Below are 18,149 nucleotides of genomic sequence, written 5' to 3'. Positions count from 1 at the left end.
TAAAAAACCCATGTAATAATTTTATTTTCCTAACTAAATGCTCCTAGAGAACTGTGGTTACAAAAATAAAATATAGTTGTACTTTTCATTTGATTGTGCACTCAAATAAATGCATGCAATTTCTAAAAATCTGGTTCTAATTATTTTGTAATTAAAGTTTCTAGCTATCAAAAGACATTCAAAAATAGAGCAATCCTCAAAATAAACAGTGTGAATTCAAATTCTGTTTAATATATATGCTTACTTTTAGAAATGGGAAAAAACAATTTAATTACTAATAAATAATTAATTTAGTTTTATAGATTACTAATAAGTCATCTATTAAGATCCTTTCCATATTATTTTATGTTTGCTCATTTTCTTTTCCTTGATATGCAAACAGTGGGATAGGAAATGCAGAGGGAAAATAAAGGGAGAGAAAGGGAAGAAGGCAGAATGAAGAAAAAGGGAATGTTTGGAAACCTCCAATATTTACTATACCATGAAGACTGAGTTCATACAAATGAAGGTCATACAAATAAATCTGATTTCTCCAATGCTGAATTAGTAAAATTTAAAAAACATAATCTTTGTAGCTTTTGGTAAATAATGTTGCCATTCAGCCGCTAGATGTCTTCATGGGCCGTATGCAATTTAATTTAGTGTATGAACCTTGGTAAGCAAAACAAAGTTAGAAAACAAACTATAAAAGAAGCTTGTTTATTTGTGTCTGTTACCTTGAACTTTTTGTTCATGAAGGCATTGTCTCCTGTGGACTTGGAGAATTTTCTCTGAGAGGCAGCTCCACAGATTACTGAAAACAAATATTTTGGAAAACAAATATTTTAGAGGAAAACACTAAATGAACATCAGTCAATGGAGGAAAATTGGGTACTGTGTAATGCGGGGGAAGAGGGCCCAGAAGGACCAGTGTCTGGAAAAATATTCCCCCTACTAGTTGTATTTTGTGCTGCCCTCTTTTTATTCTGCTTATTAGGCTCAGTTATGAAGTGTTAAGTATTAAAAACATAAAAGCTTCTTTCCAGAAATACTTCATTGATTATTCACATATGTCCCTTCTGCCTAGGCCTTGAATCTTCTGTAGTATTCCTATGCATAACATCATCTGTTTTCTATCTGAATCTAATAGTCTCAGTGTTTAATTTCCTGAAGAACCCTGATCAGGTTTAAAAGAAAGGAGGGCATTTAAAAACTTTTTTTTTTTCTTCTGCCCTCTTTTATTTTGCCCTCTTTAACTTATCTGTATCTTTGAAGTCAATTTTCTCTTCTAAAAACCCCAAATATGAACTCAGTCCTTATGGAGTACTTAAGCCAATAAGGCAGCACAAGTAATTAAGGTTTATGTACCAGTTTATAGCATAAAAGGTTAATCCTTATCAACCTTATTTAGGATTTCCTTGGAGAAAATGAACATTGACACAACACTTGTGTCCCATCCTACAAGAATTAGAAATCTGCTGTGGAAACCTTAAACTGAGAGGGTTTCAGTTTTTCCTAAGACTAAAGGAATTTCCCAGTTTCAGTGTGATTTCGGCTCTAAAAAAAAAAAAAAGTCTTTTTAAGAATGGTATTGAGCAGCAGAATGGTAATAACTCACCATAAGTATTAACACTGGTTTAGTCTTTACGTTTCTGGCCCACTGGCAACTTTTAACCCTTCATTGCTGTCTCTATGTTTGACATTAAAAAAGTCCATTAGGGCTTTGTAACCCACCTGGGAATTCCACTGTCATCATATACTAGAGCAGCATCCCTATTATTAGAAGCAGATCAGAAAATTCCTATAAACTTACAGAAAGTACCTGTTCCTAAATGGAATGCTATTTTAGACAGTTTTCTTTTTGCTCTTCAAATTCCATTCTGTAGCTGTGTTCAGGAAGCCTTTGGGGAGTTTTAGGATCGTAATAGTTTTAACTTTCTTCTTTTATATATGTGAATGAATGTATTTATTAGTATGATTATTTATGAAAATAAATAACATTTTATAGGTAATGCTCGGGGGTAATGGCAAGGGGTGTTTTTGAACAAGCAAGAACAAGCATTCATATGAAAATATCCTTATGGCAGCCTGGACAATCCTCTTCAGTGAAGTTGTGTCCCATAAACCATGGGAATCAGAGAGGGAATAAGCAAGTCTATCCCAAGTTCTTTGCCTGTTGCAGTTGAGTGTGTTGTGGTCAATCTACCCCAGGTCCTGCAAGGTTTCCTTTTATCCCCGCTCCTATTCCAGCTGGATTCCTCCCACTGCAAAAAGTTTCTGTAGAATCTGGTCCTTCCTTTGAGCTCTCTGTAAGCTGTGGGGGGAATCTGCATGTCCAGCAGCATATGTGGCCTTGTGTTATGTCCCCAGCATGGGAACACAAGTGGCTTTTATATGGGTTCTACCGAGTTTATCAGCCCCAGGAGTGCAGCAATTATTTTTAGCTCTTAGATGATTTTTGTGAAAACAGAAGTGATAACTTTTTTTCAATTTAATTCTCAGACTGTTTTTTCTTTTTCTTTCTTTCTTTCTTTCTTTCTTTCTTTCTTTCTTTCTTTCTTTCTTTCTTTCTTTCTTTCTTTCTTTCTTTCTTTCTTTCTTTCTTTCTTTCTTTCTTTCTTTCTTTCTTTCTTTCTTTCTTTCTTTCTTTCTTTCTTTCTTTCTTTCTTTCTCTCTTTCTCTCTTTCTCTCTTTCTCTCTTTCCTCTCTTTCTCTCTTTTCTCTTTTCTTTCTCTCTTTCTCTCTTTCTCTCTCTTTCTTTCTTTCTTTCTTTCTTTCTTTCTTTCTTTCTTTCTTTCTTTCTTTCTTTCTTTCTTTCTTTCTTTCTTTCTTTCTTTCTTTCTTTCTTTCTTTCTTTCTTTTCTTTTCTTTTCTTTTCTTTTTTTAGCTGCTGTATCAAGAATGGGCAAGATACAGAGTGTTTTACAAGTTTCAGCCTATTGATCTCATAAGGTAATGTGGACTTGCATAAAACACCAAGGGACCTGGTTCTGAGGTGATGCAGATTAATTCATTTCCACTTACTTCAGCAAATGAAACCTTGGATTGATCAGAACACTGAAAATAATATCCCCACTGCTTTTTTTGTGGCTCTGATAATAATTTACTATAACAAAAATCCATTTAACCCCCATTGTTGCCTATGCTTTTGGATAGTGCTTATTCCTGGAAGAATGTCATACTTCTTTTTGGGGTCTTTTAGGTATTGACTTGTTCAAAGGAGAGGAATTGCCATTTACATTGGTGAATTTTTATTGGAGGGTATGGTTACAAAATCTGGCAAATAATCAGAAGCTGGTATTCATATTATGAATCAGTGTGAAAGTATTTGACAGTTTTGAGATTGATTTGATTTTTTTACTCCTGATTTTACAAGTTTTATTCATCTGAACACATCCACATGTGTTCCTAGTGGGGGGTTTTTTTTGTATATTTATAAATTTTATCTTTACAAACATGGAAGAAGTTGGCTCTAAAATAAGACAAAACAAACCAGTCATGATTTTTATGGATTTATCACAGTAACTAAAAGAAAGGCAAAACAATTTTTGTTGTATCATATTTTGTTTGTACTATAAACACCAAGTAAAGAAAAAAAAATTGAGTAAACAGCTTACTAGAAATATTCTTTTATAAGATGTCTACTTAGGAAGAAATGAATGAAGATATTAAGAAATAGGAAGAAAAACCCTCAACAAATATCTATTTTAAAATAGTTTGTAGTATAAGAAAGATGACAGTTGTTACCATTTGTCTTTTGAGTAATCAAACTCTAACCATTTTTATTATATGATCTACCCCTATGTGATTGCCTGCAAAAGCTGCTGTTGGTAATATGGATAGCCAATAAGCTTTGTAAAATATTTTTTTCTATTTTGAGCTAAAGCTGAAGTACTGCATGTAGTTTTTCAAAGAGTAAAACACTAACTTTTAATGTGAGAGGAATTACTCCTTATTGGGAGCAAGATGTTGCAAAATGGCAAGTGGAAGTGAGGCCATCAAATCCTACTAAGGTTCTGCAAGGCTTTGAAATTTCCTCCTTTTTTGCTTCAAAAGTTTTGTGCAAAATTTATGTACCTTTTTTATGGCAGTTACTGTGGGACAAGTTCCTGAGTGGAACAGGTAAACTCAGAATGAGATTACAGCACCCTGCTGTGTTGTTGGTAAATATTACCAGTGTTAAACTAAACTGTCACTGGCTAGAGGAATTCTTGAGTTTTAGCAGACCTGACAACTCAGCTGAGTTAAAAATAGAGGTACATCTGCTTACACTCCATCTTAATTTGTATTTTGCTGTCTCCATTATAATGTTTCACTGTGCCGATATGATTTCATAGAAATCCTATGGTTTAAACTTCTGTGAGAAACATAAAGAAGACCAAACATGTGCAATTGATTGTCTGTTCTCAGAGATGACTTTTCTTGCTTTTATCTTCCATATTTTGCTTGACTGCAAGTTTGACTGTTACCACTAAAATAAATGTGGTTTTTTTTCCCTGGGTAATGTTAGAGCTTTAGTGTAGATGTACCTGGAGAATGGCCACCCCTCTCTTTTGTGCCATGGGGGTATCTGAGCTCAGCCTTGATGTGGATATTTTTTCCTTAGCAGACATCAGTCACATTTGTGCTTTTTGGTTATTTACTGTGACCCTCCTTTCTTAGACTACTTAGATTATACTCAACTTTTTTTTCTGGTTTTTTTGTTTTTTGTTTTTTTTTTTTTTTTCTGGTGTAACGTAAGTTTAAATTCAGGCTTTGATGGACAGATGAAGCAACATCCTTTTTACTTACAGCCTTTCCTGCCCTCTGTTTTCAATAAGTGCCCTGCTAATTTTTAAATACAGCATGCAACATATATTTAACTATTACTGTTTCACTCTTATTCAGTAGGAATGCCAACTGAAAGTCATTCTTTAACTCAAGTGTCTATGCTGGAAGATTAGATGTGGCACTGTAGAATTATTATAGGTTATTCCTGTTGCCTCAGGACCTTCCCTCTGACCACACAATTGTTGCCATTTCCCAGATGATTTACACCAAAGACAGGAACCACATATTTGTTATACTCACTCTTGGTACAGACTGGGGATTCTCTTCTAATGTCTGCAGTCCTCAGGGAATTTAACTGCACTGTCAGTCTTGGAAAATTTTAAAGTTCTTCATAACAAAAGGAAATAAAGGACCATTATAATATTCACCAACAATTCCATTCACTCCTGTCTCTTAATCTGTAAAAATATCCTTCTCTGGCTTTGTGGACTGCTTTGGGCTATAAGAAAAAACAAATATTTTTGGCAAGGAAATGCAGCTGTGAGTAAGTAAGGTTTCACCAAATAAGAGCACACTGCATATTACGTATTTCTATTCTAAAGCAGAACAATTTCACTTTAAAACTTTAAGGAAATATATAAGCAGATTGTTCAAGTAATACAGTGCATATCTTCTGCTGTTACCCTACTGCATTTTGAGGACAACATCTTTTTTTAGTTCCAAGAATCTCTATAGTGAAGATTCCTTCCCAACGTGAAATCAGTCCAGCTTGCAGTTTGTCATCATTAAAGCTCTAGGTGCAGGGGGAAGTGCTGTGCCAGCATACACTCATCCTTGATGTCCCTCCTGCCAGATTTTACAGCAGAGAGCTTCCTGGAGGGGGCCAGAAGCATGTGGGACTCTGGAGCAGAGTCTGAGCTGGTGAAAAATCAACATTTTCCCCATAATTATATCTCTTTTCCCTTTCCATGATCTCATTACCCCCCACAACTCCAGTTTATTTATAAATGGCCTTTATTTTCATGGATCCATGAAAATGGTTTGCATTTTAGGAGTTTGATGGTAGGGCAGCTCTTTTCAGCTGAGTTGTAGGAAGTTTTCCCTCCCCTCACTGGAACCTCTCATCAAAGGCCTTACCCAAGTGCTCCAGCCATTGTTTATTGCAAAGCAGAGGGGTTTTACTTGTGGTGCATAAATCACCTAGGAATTTGTGTTGAATTATTCTGCTGGATACAGGCCTGTGACTGGAGTGAGATGATTTACTTACAGCTCTGCATTTCACAGACTTTGCCAGTCCTGTAGGAAGTGCTTCTCTCTGTCTCTTTTGGCAAGAGCTTGTTCTTATTTATTGTTGCTTGTATGAGAGATGGAATTTTAAATCAGTAGGTTTGGATTGTAGTGGTGAGGAAAAGCAGATCCTTGCTTTCTGGTAAACATCATTCCCAGGCTTCAGATCACTGTCTGAGCACTAGGATCCTCATTACCACCCAGATGCCTCCCTCCTGCAGTGGGATGTCCAAAAGCTAGATTGAGCAGGAGGTGTGTATATCTGCATCAGGACTGCAAAGTCAAGTCTTAGATGACTGAGGTTGCTGCACAACTTCCTGGGATCTCCCCCTTTGACTGAGGAGTTTTGTAGGCAGCTAGAATTCAGTTTTCATTGTGTTAAGAACTGTCTCAGGCTAAGTTCAGTAGTGCCTGAATGATGCCTAAATTTCACAGCCAGAAACTTATATTTTTGAATGGACATGACTGACAGGTCCCACCCAAAATGTGTCTTTGGATGTGACATCAGTGGATTTTGATAGGAAATGGAAGTTTCTTTGTTCAAACTAGAGAAGGAAAAGACAGAGGTGATACATTTGGAAACAGAAGTTGTGCACATTTAACTATTTACCTATGTGAATATTTGTAGGAATCTAGAGGTGTATGTGGCTGGGAATTGCGGGGAGTAGAAAAAAGCTGCTGTATTTGGGTGGCTCCAGGTCTGCTTACTTTTCTTGTAGAGCTGCTCTTAATGTCTTATCTCTGTAGAAGGTTCTGGTTATGGCTTACTGGGCAGAGAGAAAGTTCTTTTCTGACTCCTGAGTGCTGACCAGGGGTCAAGACCAACCCGTTTCTGATTTAAGGGTATTCACTCATGCTAAGATCTTTTGTATGAGGATCCTCTCTATCTGTAAGTTATGTTAGGACAGACCATGGCTTTGTCTGATCCAGTAACATTGGACAAAACCAGGATCACAAGGGAAGAGATCAAGAACTGGGCACCACGTAAAAATTATGCCCAGAAAACACAAGTTTAAGGAAAGCTTTCAATATGACAAATCTTCCACAGTCAGTACAGAGAGCACAAAAATTAAGATTTTTTTATGCCATATTGAGCAGGGCGTACGAAAAGGATGGAACCAGGCTCTTTTCAGCTGTCTCCTGTGACAAGAGTTGATGGGCACAAATGAGAGTGAGTTAGAGTAGCCTGTAGTTCCATAGGTCCTTCTTCTTGTCCTTCCTGAAAATGGGGGTCACATTTGTTTTCCTCCAGCTTTTGGGCATTTCTCCCAGTTGCCACCATAAATCAAAGTTTATCAAAAGCTGCCTTACAATGACATCTGCTAGCTCCCTCAGCCCTCGTGGGTGCATTCCATCAGGACCTACAGACATATGGATTTCCAGTTTGCTTCAGTATTCCCTGACTCAATTCCCTTCCACTAAGGTCATTGAAAGATAATTTTTTATACTCGTTTTTAATTGGAAATGATACCTCTGCTTATTAGCCACCAGACGGTGTCTATCTGACAGCAGTTACACTGTGCAAGTGCTAACAAGGACCTACTTACTAAAATAAATACATGAAATGAATTCAGGCTCTGCAGTAAGGGTTAGCTATATTAACTTGAAAAGCAAGAAAACTCTCATGAAATATTAGTTATTATAAGTGAAAGATATTTAGGAAAAGATGCCGGTATTTGAGGTTCTCACACTTGTTAAATGAGATGAATAAAATCATGAAAATTATCTTGAGATAATAGAGAAGTGGAGATTCTAGAGATTCTAGAGATTAGAGAAGTGATGAGACGCAATGACCTCACATTGTCAAGTACAAAAGGCAGAAAAGCAAGTTGTAATAGGTACTAAAAAAATAGGAAGTAAAAGACTAAGTAACCTCCTTTCCTAAAAGAAAGGTTGATTCACATGAAATAAGTTACTTCTTATTTGTATTTGTTTCTTATAGAGAAAATATTATCTGTATAACTGAATGAATTGCTTCTTCTATAGAGTGTCACTTGGTGCCCTGAGTTGTTTATAAAATGAAACTTCCTTCCCCACAGGTGAGCTCTGATTGACTTTCATTCACTTTGAATTAGCCTCAGGTAGCCATGGATTTTTAATTTTCCAGGTTAGGAAGGTTGCTGACTTTCTAAAAAATGCTAAATAAAGAGAATGAATAAAAGAAAGGTGAGGAGAGGCAGAGTGTCCATGGGTTGTCTTATGCATGAGTTCTTGGATGTGACACTGTGTTGCTCCTGTTGAAAATGCCTTCCCTGAGCACGGTGTGCTGCGGTTTCTGCAGGATCTGGGACATTTAGAACTTTTTTATACTAAGCACATGACAGGAAACATCAACACAATAATGTAATCAGACACTTAATCCTTTCAGAGCTGTTCTGAGGTTTTGTATTGTCCCAGAACAGAGAGGAGAATACAATTAGAGTTCCTCTGACTACGCAGTATCGTGTTGTTTGCTTATCCATTTGGCAGTTGTCAGCGTTAATTTCTGTCTCAAACACATTACATGTCTACTTATTATGCTTCTATTGTTCTTTCTCCTACAGTCAGTAAACAAAGGCTTTTTTCAGTTTATAATCCATCACCACAAGCTATGCACTTTCAGCTGTATTCTGACAATTTCTTGGAATGGAAGCATAAGGTTTGTGAATCTGTGAGGCTTAGAGTGGTTTGTCCTAGTTTTACTTCTTTTCAAGGTTTGTCCTTTTGCTATTTTAAATTGCATTTAATACACAAATCCTGACTTATTATTATTATTATTATTAATAATAATAATAATATTTCCCCTGAGTTTTTTAATCCACTAGAATTTGAGAATTTGAATATCCCCTTCCTCCACAACATCAGCTTCTCCCTGCTATTTTGCTGAAGAGTTATTTTTCTTAAGAGCCAAAAAAAAACAAAGAAAAAACATAGTTTTACCTCTAAGTAAAATTTGCAGTTTCTGCTCTCCATAGAGGTGCAGTATTTTGACAGAGGAATTTTTTCTTCTCCTATAAGGAATCACAATTAAAATTCCACAGTGCCTTGAAAGATAAATATATCTGTAATTTAGGTAAGTTTGACTCCAAACTTTTATACCATTGGAGGAAATATATACCTAATGGCAAATATTTGTTGGGTAATGTTTTCAAACAAGAACTTTAATGAAAACGGCTTGATTAAATGGCTGTGGTGGCACATTTTTCATTCTGTTTTCAGGGGAAAAGGTTCAGGTTCTAAAATCCACTCAAAACCACACTTTTAATCAATCTCTACTGGGCATTCTTGATTTTTATGCCCATTATAAGGGGGAAAAACATGCTTTTACCTTGGACGAAGTCTCCTTTCTTTGTTTTCTGTATGCAGAACCAGTTGGCCTTTCTAAAGGACATTTTCTTTCCTACCTCAAACTCAGATGCATTGCAGTTTGTCTGAGCTTCTGTAGCTGTTATTTTTCCCACTCTTAAAATTTTAATTAAAAAAATATTGTCTTCTGCCAGGATCTTTTCTTGGCTTTCATATTGCTCCATTTGGTGCACTCTCTGAGTATCTGGATTTAGCACTGATATGTTCCTTCTTGAGATTCCTTGGATGGAATATATGCTGTCAGGCCCAACCCTGGTGGAAATCTCCATAATCTCTGAATGCACAGCAGCCTCAGTGCTGCTGCTGAGCAGTAATTCCACCCAGGTGTCCCAGATGGTTGTAATAAATGCTTGAATCTTGCCCTGAGAAAATTTTCAAGCGAAGAAAGAATGGCAAATCCAGAAAAGTTTGGACATAGGCAGCTCTACCTGGAGTGAAATCTTGGGGTGTTCAGCAATGTTCCTGATTGTCTTGTAGTGACTGGGGCTTTCTATATACTCCAGCAGTCTTTCTGAAAGAAGTCTGCAGTTTTGAGATGGAATCTTCGAATGGTGGGAACTATTATCTCAGAATCAAATGAAATACCTCTGTTTTGAACTTACCATGTGCTAGAAATTGCTTCTCACTTTCTAAGGGTAGTCATAGTTCTACCTGCAGCATAATGGTTCATTTTTTTCTGGTTGCAAAATTGCTGAAAGAATAAATTGTGTCCTGGGGGCTGTTGCTGCAGGTCAGAGATGGAATGTGCACCTGGGCAGGGAAAAAAAGTTTTAAAATAGCCTTGGTAGTAAAGATGTTCTGACATGAAACGAAACTGCTTTTCCTCCTCTCCTACAGCAGAAACACCAGAATTTTGCCACCAAACTGTCAAATAAGTTTATTTTGAAGGCATTAGATGTATGTGTGACCATTTGCACAGGGGAAACCTACCCAAGCGGCAGCTGTAAATAGTTTTCTTTTGCATAGAAACTATCGCATCTAAATGGCTCCTCCACCAAAAGGCTGATGGAATGAAATTGAGACATGAAGTAACAGCTGGCCTAGAGTGGGCTGTGGAAATTTAAAAACTGAAGAGTTCTGCTCCGATTTCCTGGTTAGGTGACTCAGTGTCCACAATGCCTTTTCCTTGCTTTTTTAGCTTTGTTCCTGAACATCTCCAGAGTTCTTTCCAGTGTGTGTCACGTACCACATGCTTTGTTCACATTCCAGGTACCCACACTTGTTTTCACAGAGTCAAAACGGAAGGGTTTTTTCCTTCTCTCTTTCTCCCCCCCTTCCCCAAACCTTAGTCTATTTATAAATTGCACAACTTGGCATGGGAGCACTATGACCAACGTGCGAGTAGAGAGTTTAATAATCAGTTATTCTGTTTGATGTTGGTTTTGCAACCAGACAGACCAAAGTGCATTGCAGATGTCTGGTTTAAGTGTTATATGGGTAAAGCAGAGGGAACCAAGCCAATGTTTCTGCTGTGACCTTCTCAGCACTTCTAATTCTGGGAGGGAATACACTTTCTACAGGTGGTTGTTGTTGCTGTTGCTGTTGGGAGTTTTTAAATACTGTTTCTGATAATCTGCTGGAAGAGCAGCTTTTGTTCAGTTTGTTCAGGAGTTATGGGTAATTTGACCAAATCTTTATTGAAAGACATGATTCTTGTTCATGAGAACTCAATACTTGGTAGGTGGTCATTTAAGCAGCCTTTATAAAATCTTCTAAAATGAGAAGCACAAAATTTCATCTTATGATATATCAACATACATAAGAAAAGCCTTGGGTGCTGCTCTTGATAGGAGAACTGCACATTCTTTATCAAAGCCATTTGCCCTTTAGTTTGGGAATAACCCCTGCCTCCATGGAATATGTGTATACAAAGGGGCATTTCCCTTTGTGCCAGCGCACACTTTTTTTGTGACATTCTACAGTATCTATGAGCGCACTTCGGAAAGGATTAGTTCTTAGCTTTGCCTGGATATATGTGAGTCATATGTGAATTAGCTACTGAGGCAGGGCAAGACTCTGGTCTCAATTCTCCTCTTTTGCCATGCCAGCATAAATCATGGATAATTCCTGTAGGATAAGAAAATCAGACTGGTTTTATCCCAATGTAAATGAGAGAACAGGCCAAGTTCTTGGTGTAAACATGTAAAAACTTGTAAAAATACTTTTTCTTGCCTTACATCATCCTCTACCCTTGAAGCACATTTTTCCCCCTCTGTTCATTTACTACTGAATCCAGCAGCAGCTGCAGTAGATGTTGATACGGGGGGTCGCAGGTGTTGGCACACCATGACTGCTATTCAGAGGAACCAGAGAAGAGTTCTTGGAATGCGTCACAGAAAAGACATGTCTATGTCCTATGTTTTTCTGACTTGATAACCTCACATCTAAGTTGTTCATTATGTTTCCAAGCTCTGTCATTACTTCTCCTTAGATTATTTCACTTTCTAGCACATTGGTGGGCTGAGCTTGGGCACAGCACCTTAATTATTTTCATTTTTCAAAACAGTTAAGTCACAAAACACAGTGCAGTTTTCTTCTTAGCAATTGCATTTTTTCCATACTGCCAGGACATTGTTGAGCTCTTCTCACTTTCTTTTGGCATGGATACAAATAGCAACACTTCGCTTTATAGGTTGCAGGTCACATTTCTCACTGGAAGGCTTAAAAATTTAAAGGGAAGCCTCTTGAGCCATAAACTTCAACTTTCCTGACCCTGATCAGCTACTCTTTAGTGCTGCTGGCATTTGAACTCTTTCTGTGCTAATCTATGGCCCTTTGTCAGAAGAAAAGAGAGTTTTGAACAACTTTGGACAATTTTTTTGTGCCTGCTCTGACCTATTTGAAACACTTTACTAGCTGTGCCCATTGCCCATTTCTACAAACAAACAAGGAAGCAGTAAGAAGATATAATCAGGATAATCTCCCTCTGGTCCTCCTTTTCCTGCTTTAGTGTCAAATTTGAGGTTGTCATTTCCCAGTCAGGAGGAAACTTGAGAGCAAATGGATTTTCCCTCTATCCTGTGTTGTTCCAACACCATTGCTGCTGTTCGTTGACTCACACAAGAGGCTTGAAGAAAACCTTTAGGCCTTCTGGTTAGTTCTGTATTTCAATCAATTATGCCTTCTCTCATTTCATATTAAAAAACGTGTATTAAAATGTGTGTGTTAAACAAGCTATAATAACAACATAGTATACTAACAAACAGGTATATTAAAAATATATATTTATTTTCAAATGTGAAAAAAAAAGGTAATTCTTACAATTACCACCAAAATTACCTGACATGTGCCAGGTTAGAGGACAGTCCCACAGTATATGGCTTGTATTTGCAATGCAAATATTCATCACTTCATAAAATATGCTATATCATATAATATTTCCTTGTATTCTCTGTACATCCATTGTCCCGAGGTGCTTCAAATCTTAACTTAGTGCTAATCAAGCCATGCTGTGATGATTTCACTTGTGCTGTTTGATAATTCATACAGTTTGTGGCTTAGGGTACCTTGCAGCGTCAGGTATAGGGGCTATACTCTTTTCCTTGAAAATTCGTAAAATTTCCCAGGTTCTGGATGGCATCCCCTCATACTAAAGATAATGTTGTCTGTGTATTTCCTCAAAATGCTTTTGTTGTGCTTTCTCCTTAAGGATTGCATGCATCCTTTCTAAAGCATAAGCAAGTTTGGTTAGACATGAGAAATAGAGGCACTCAAAGAAGGCAAAACTGAAATACGCAGGATTGGACTGCCAGTTTTCCGTGGGAGAGCCTGGAAGTGTGGAGTTAGTTGCAGCTATGATGGTGTGAGAACAACAGCAGGATCAGTAGCAATAAAAATCCCTCACTGTTGCTTCCCTTATCCACCTCTTCTGAGATGGAAGTGACTGTGGAGTCTTGTTTTGCTGTCCCTTGGTTCTCTGCCATGGTTGCACTCCTGCTCTGTCTCTCCTGTTGCATGTCTGACCCTTAGACCCAACTTCTGGAGTAGAAAATTTCAGTTTGGACCTCCAAAAATCTCATTTAAGCATTTTCAGTAGGAATGATGCAAATCTGGGGTGCTGAACTTGGATAAATCTTTCCTAAGGTAAATGGCATCAGAATAAATCTCAGACTGGGATCATGCTCAGCCTTTATGAGGAGGTTGTCTTTCTTTTATTAGACACAATATCATGATTTTATTGTCGTTTTTGCGGCTATCAAAGTGTAAATGTCTCACTGACTCACACTCCATGCCGTAACCTGAGCGCTCTCTTTGTAGCTGCGTTTTGTACAACACTGTCCATCTTCTTCTCTGGCTTGTGAAATGTTTTTAACCTTGTTGGATTTTGTCTAAATTTTGGGGAATTCTTCAGTTCTATGAAGGTCTTTGGGTTTTGCAATATTTGTAATCACTCCTAACTGTACATTAGAATGATCAGTGAGGGTCATCTATACTTAGTTTACTTCTTGCAGTGTGATTCATGAAGATGCTGGGCTGAGTTCTACCAGTTATTTATCAACATCTGCAGTGGGCTGTTCCTCAAAACAGACACTGTTTTTTCTAACCACCTGTCCAGGGGCTGTTAACCTGACAAAATTATTCTTTCTGAAAAGCCAGTGCTAAGTGTGCAAGTAAACTTTCCTCCTTTAGCAGCAGTTCCAGATTAGTCATCTTTTAAGATACTAGAGGATGTTGTCAGTATGGTCCCATAGATGTTATTTCTATGACTCTCACTAACAGAATCCAGGAGTACTACAGAGGCAAAAAATATTGTGCTCCTCTGTGGCATCAAGTATTTTCCAATGTTTTCTCCTATTTCACTGACTTCTTTTAAGAGATGCAAAGACCACAGTTTTCTCTGAACAGATATTATGTATTGCAGTGATACTTGCTTACTTTCAGCTCAGGAGAATGAACCAGGACCATCTTCTCAAAACAGAGAAGCCCAAGTTGCCAAATGACTAAATCATCCCCCTGGTCCTATTGTCTTCAAGATCCTCAGAGTTTTCATTCATGTCTTTCACAATTCGTATTTTAACTTTCTGGGTCTGTTTAGAAGCTGTAAAACACATTTTAAAATTATATCCTTGGCATGTGCTTTTTCTTCTTTTTTTTTCCCCTCTTTTTCAGGAAGTATTTTGGAGAAAAGATAGGACTTTATTTTGCATGGCTGGGTTTATACACAGAATTCCTCATTCCATCTTCAGTAGTTGGGATTATTGTATTTCTATATGGATGTCTAACCATCGAAAGTGACATTCCTAGGTAAGCTTATCTGTGATCCATGGTTTGCTATTTGAAAATTATAAGACTGTGCTTTTTCTTATTAATCTGTAGTGAGAATAACTGGTTTTAGTTGTCTGAAGAACAGTGATGTATAATTACCAACCCTGGGAGCATTACAAACACAGAGGCATTGAAAAGCTATTTGAAGGGTGTATATTTATTTGATTGGTCAATGTCTCACTTCCTGAAACAGAAATGTGTAGTGAGTCCAGTGTATTGAGTTTGTTTTCTAAGATATTAATTTGCTTTTTATGAGTGCACATAGTTCACTGCTCAATCAGAAAGTTGTTATATGAAACTCACCGAAATTAATGCCAACAGTGTCCATGACTCTTGAAACACTTGATTCCCATTAAAATCAGACCATTTGTACAAGTAAGATGAAGAATAGTACAAGACTTAGCAAATGCCAGCAGATCAAGGGATGTGATTCTGCCCCTCTGCCCCTCTCTACTGAGCCTACCTGCAGAGCAGCATCCAGCACTGGTCCCAGCACAGCAAGGACAGGGAGCTGCTGGAGCCAGGCCAGAGCAGGGACACCAAGGGGATCAGAGGGATGGAGCAGCTCTGCTGGGAGGAAAGGCTGAGGGAATTGGGATTGTTCCGCCTGGAGAGGAGAAGGCTTTGGGGTGATCTCATTGTGGCCTTGCAGTGCCTGAAGGGAGCCCACAGGAAAGATGGAGAGAGACTCTGGACAAGGGCCTGGAGTGACAGGACAAGGGGGAATGGCTTCACACTGTCAGAGAGCAGGTTTAGATTGGATATTGGGAAGAAATTGCTCCTGTGAGGGTGGTGAGGCCCTGGCACAGATTGCCCAGAGAAGCTGTGGCTGCCCCTTCTGTGGCAGTGTTCCAGGTTGGATGGGGCTCTGAGCAACCTGGGACATGGCAGGCCAGTTGGAACTGGATGATCTTTAAGGTCCTTTCCAACTCAACCCATTCTGTGATTCTATATTTGGTCTTCACAGTATTCCCCTTCTATACAAAAAATAATGTTGAGTTTTGTGTGTCCTGAGGGGAATATACTACGCAAAGACTGCCAAAGTGATACAGTCATGTTAATGTCTGCTTCCCAATGGAAAAAAAATTCAGTGTCTTATCTGTGTTTGGCTTCTGCTGGAGACAAGATACTGCAGTACTTGTATGCTGATCACACTCATGACAGTCCCTGAACTGTAAGCTTTTAAAATCACTGCAGTAGGACAAGGTTACTGATAGGTAAATAATGAACAGCACCACATCTGAGGCAGGGTCTGTTTTCTTAGCTTGATCTGAATAAATCTTAGTGCTTGTCCGGGTGAAAGCTTGTACTAACATTTAAACTGCAATGAGATTTATGGCTGAGATGTATCTGCAGCACCCTCTGCTGCCTTTTGAAATACAGAATTACTGTAACAACATGAGAGCTGGAAACAGCTGCATGCTTTTCAAACTATATAATATAAACATATTCATAATAGAACTTGAATAGTCCTTTTTTTTTATTAGAAGTCATAAGGAAAAACCTATTTCGGGATGGTCCATATAGGAACAATCATAATCACCGTATGCCAGCTATCATTGAAATAATGTGCCAACTCAGCTCATGATCCTGGCAAGGACATTGAACTTTGCACTACTCAGTTCACCTAAGTGAGACTGAGCATGTATGAAAGGCTTTCACATCCAAACCTCATGGAAAATACTGAAAGCATTCTCAGCCCTGAAGTGTTTGTCCTGTTAAAGTGATACTGATAATGTTTTTTTCAAAGAGTTTTAGAAACTGAATACATACATAGCAAACAAGATGGAGTTTAAATGATAGTAAAGATCTTAAAAGTAAAGATCTTAAAATCTGTAAAAAATCTTTTCTCTCATATTTTTGTGCCAGCATATAAAAAAATGCATATTTTGACAAAAGCACTGAATTTCTTTTGAGACCACTTCAGTCTTTCTTTTCAGTGATTTAAATCTGATCTGTATCAAATCGCATAACTTGACTGCAGAGAGGCAAACTCCACTTTTGTGTTTGAATTTTGGTTTTTTAGTGTGGTTAACCTTGTCTTCAGTGATGTTGTCTTCCTTAACTCACTAATAGAGTGCAGTGATCAGTCTGGTTGAGTGTTGCATCATTTGCCTGTTGGCAAGGTGCCTATAAGGGTTTAAAAAATTACTATCCATGGCAATGAAAGAAACACACAGCTCCTGCTCTCTGCAAGGGCAGGCCACAGATATTGCAGACAGCTTGTAATAGCTGTGATCTGCTGCTTGATATCAGTACTGCACATCCACAGTTTCTGAGCTGGGATACTCAGAGGAACCTGTGCCCTTGTCTGTCACAGCAAAGAGATGTGTGACCAACGCAATGCCTTCACCATGTGCCCCCTCTGTGACAAGTTCTGTGATTACTGGAACCTCAGCTCTGCCTGTGCCACCGCTCGAGCGAGTCACTTATTTGACAACCCTGCCACAGTTTTCTTCTCCATCTTTATGGCTCTCTGGGGTAAGTATTGCTTTGCAAGCTATTTGGACTTTTCATGGCATGACAAAGTGCTGTTTGATTGAATGGGATCCCTATGGCTTTTGGAAACTGGTAATCCTCAGAAGTCCAGGGAGAGCTGTCTGTATTGAGACTGGGGATAGAAATATCACCATCAACAGCAAGCCCTGGAACAAGTGGAGTTGTGTAGTTCAGAAAAGAAAAAAAATGTTTTTTCTTCCTCTACTGCCGTGTTTAGAATCACAGAGTTACCAAGTCTGGAAAAGATCTAAAAGATCGTCAAGTCCAGCCTTTGACTGATCTTCACCTTGTCAACTAAACTAGAGCACTGAGTGCCATGTTCAGTTGTTTATTAAACATCTCCAGGGATGGTGACTCCATCACCACCTTAGGCAGCCCCTTCCAATGACAAGAAATTCTTCTTGAAGTCCAACCTGAACCTCCCCTGGCACATCCTGAGGCCATTTTCTCCACAGTGGACATTGTGCTGTTAATGGCACTTCTAAACTTTGCCATGTATTTGCTAATTTTTCTTCATTTTCCATCAACATATCACACTCATTTAATACCATCTGCATTTGGGACCAGAATGTATTTGAGGATTAGTACCGTGCAAACAGCTGAAACAGTCTAATTTAGTCTTGGTCCCACTTTCTTGTGGGACAATTCAGTCACATAATTTTATCAAAATTTTATGGGATTCCAAGAGCAATGGGACCACTATCATTTAAATTATAATATATTTTAGAATATTCCATTTCAACAAGCTTGCTTTTCTTTAATGGCAAATATCCCTGTCTCCATGAGGGTATCAAAACACTTCATAAACATGAATTAATGCATTGTAGTATTACTCCTGTTTTTCTGACCTCACCTCTGCCCTGGCAGGCATGTATACTGTGCTTGCATGAATTTTTGCTGGTGTTATGCTCTCCTTTACTCTACAACTTGTTTATTGTGAAGTTAAATGTGTTATTGCTGCTGTAAAATGATTTTTTTATTTCCCTATACATTGTTCCCAAAAT

General features: G+C 38.1%; 1 protein-coding gene across 1 annotated transcript in view; it reads left to right on the top strand.

Moving 5' to 3' along the window:
- ANO2 (anoctamin 2) overlaps positions 1-18,149 on the top strand; it is a 147,857-nt gene that overhangs the window by 38,847 nt on the left and 90,861 nt on the right. Inside the window, exons 10-12 of the mRNA XM_058022401.1 lie at positions 2,867-2,931; positions 14,491-14,625; positions 16,967-17,127. Coding sequence (XP_057878384.1) covers positions 2,867-2,931; positions 14,491-14,625; positions 16,967-17,127 — 361 coding nt within the window. The remainder of the gene's footprint in view (positions 1-2,866; positions 2,932-14,490; positions 14,626-16,966; positions 17,128-18,149) is intronic.

The sequence above is a fragment of the Melospiza georgiana genome, chromosome 4 (assembly GCF_028018845.1).
Source record: "Melospiza georgiana isolate bMelGeo1 chromosome 4, bMelGeo1.pri, whole genome shotgun sequence".
Lineage (NCBI taxonomy): Eukaryota > Metazoa > Chordata > Aves > Passeriformes > Passerellidae > Melospiza > Melospiza georgiana.
This window is presented reverse-complemented; position numbering and strand designations above follow the sequence as displayed.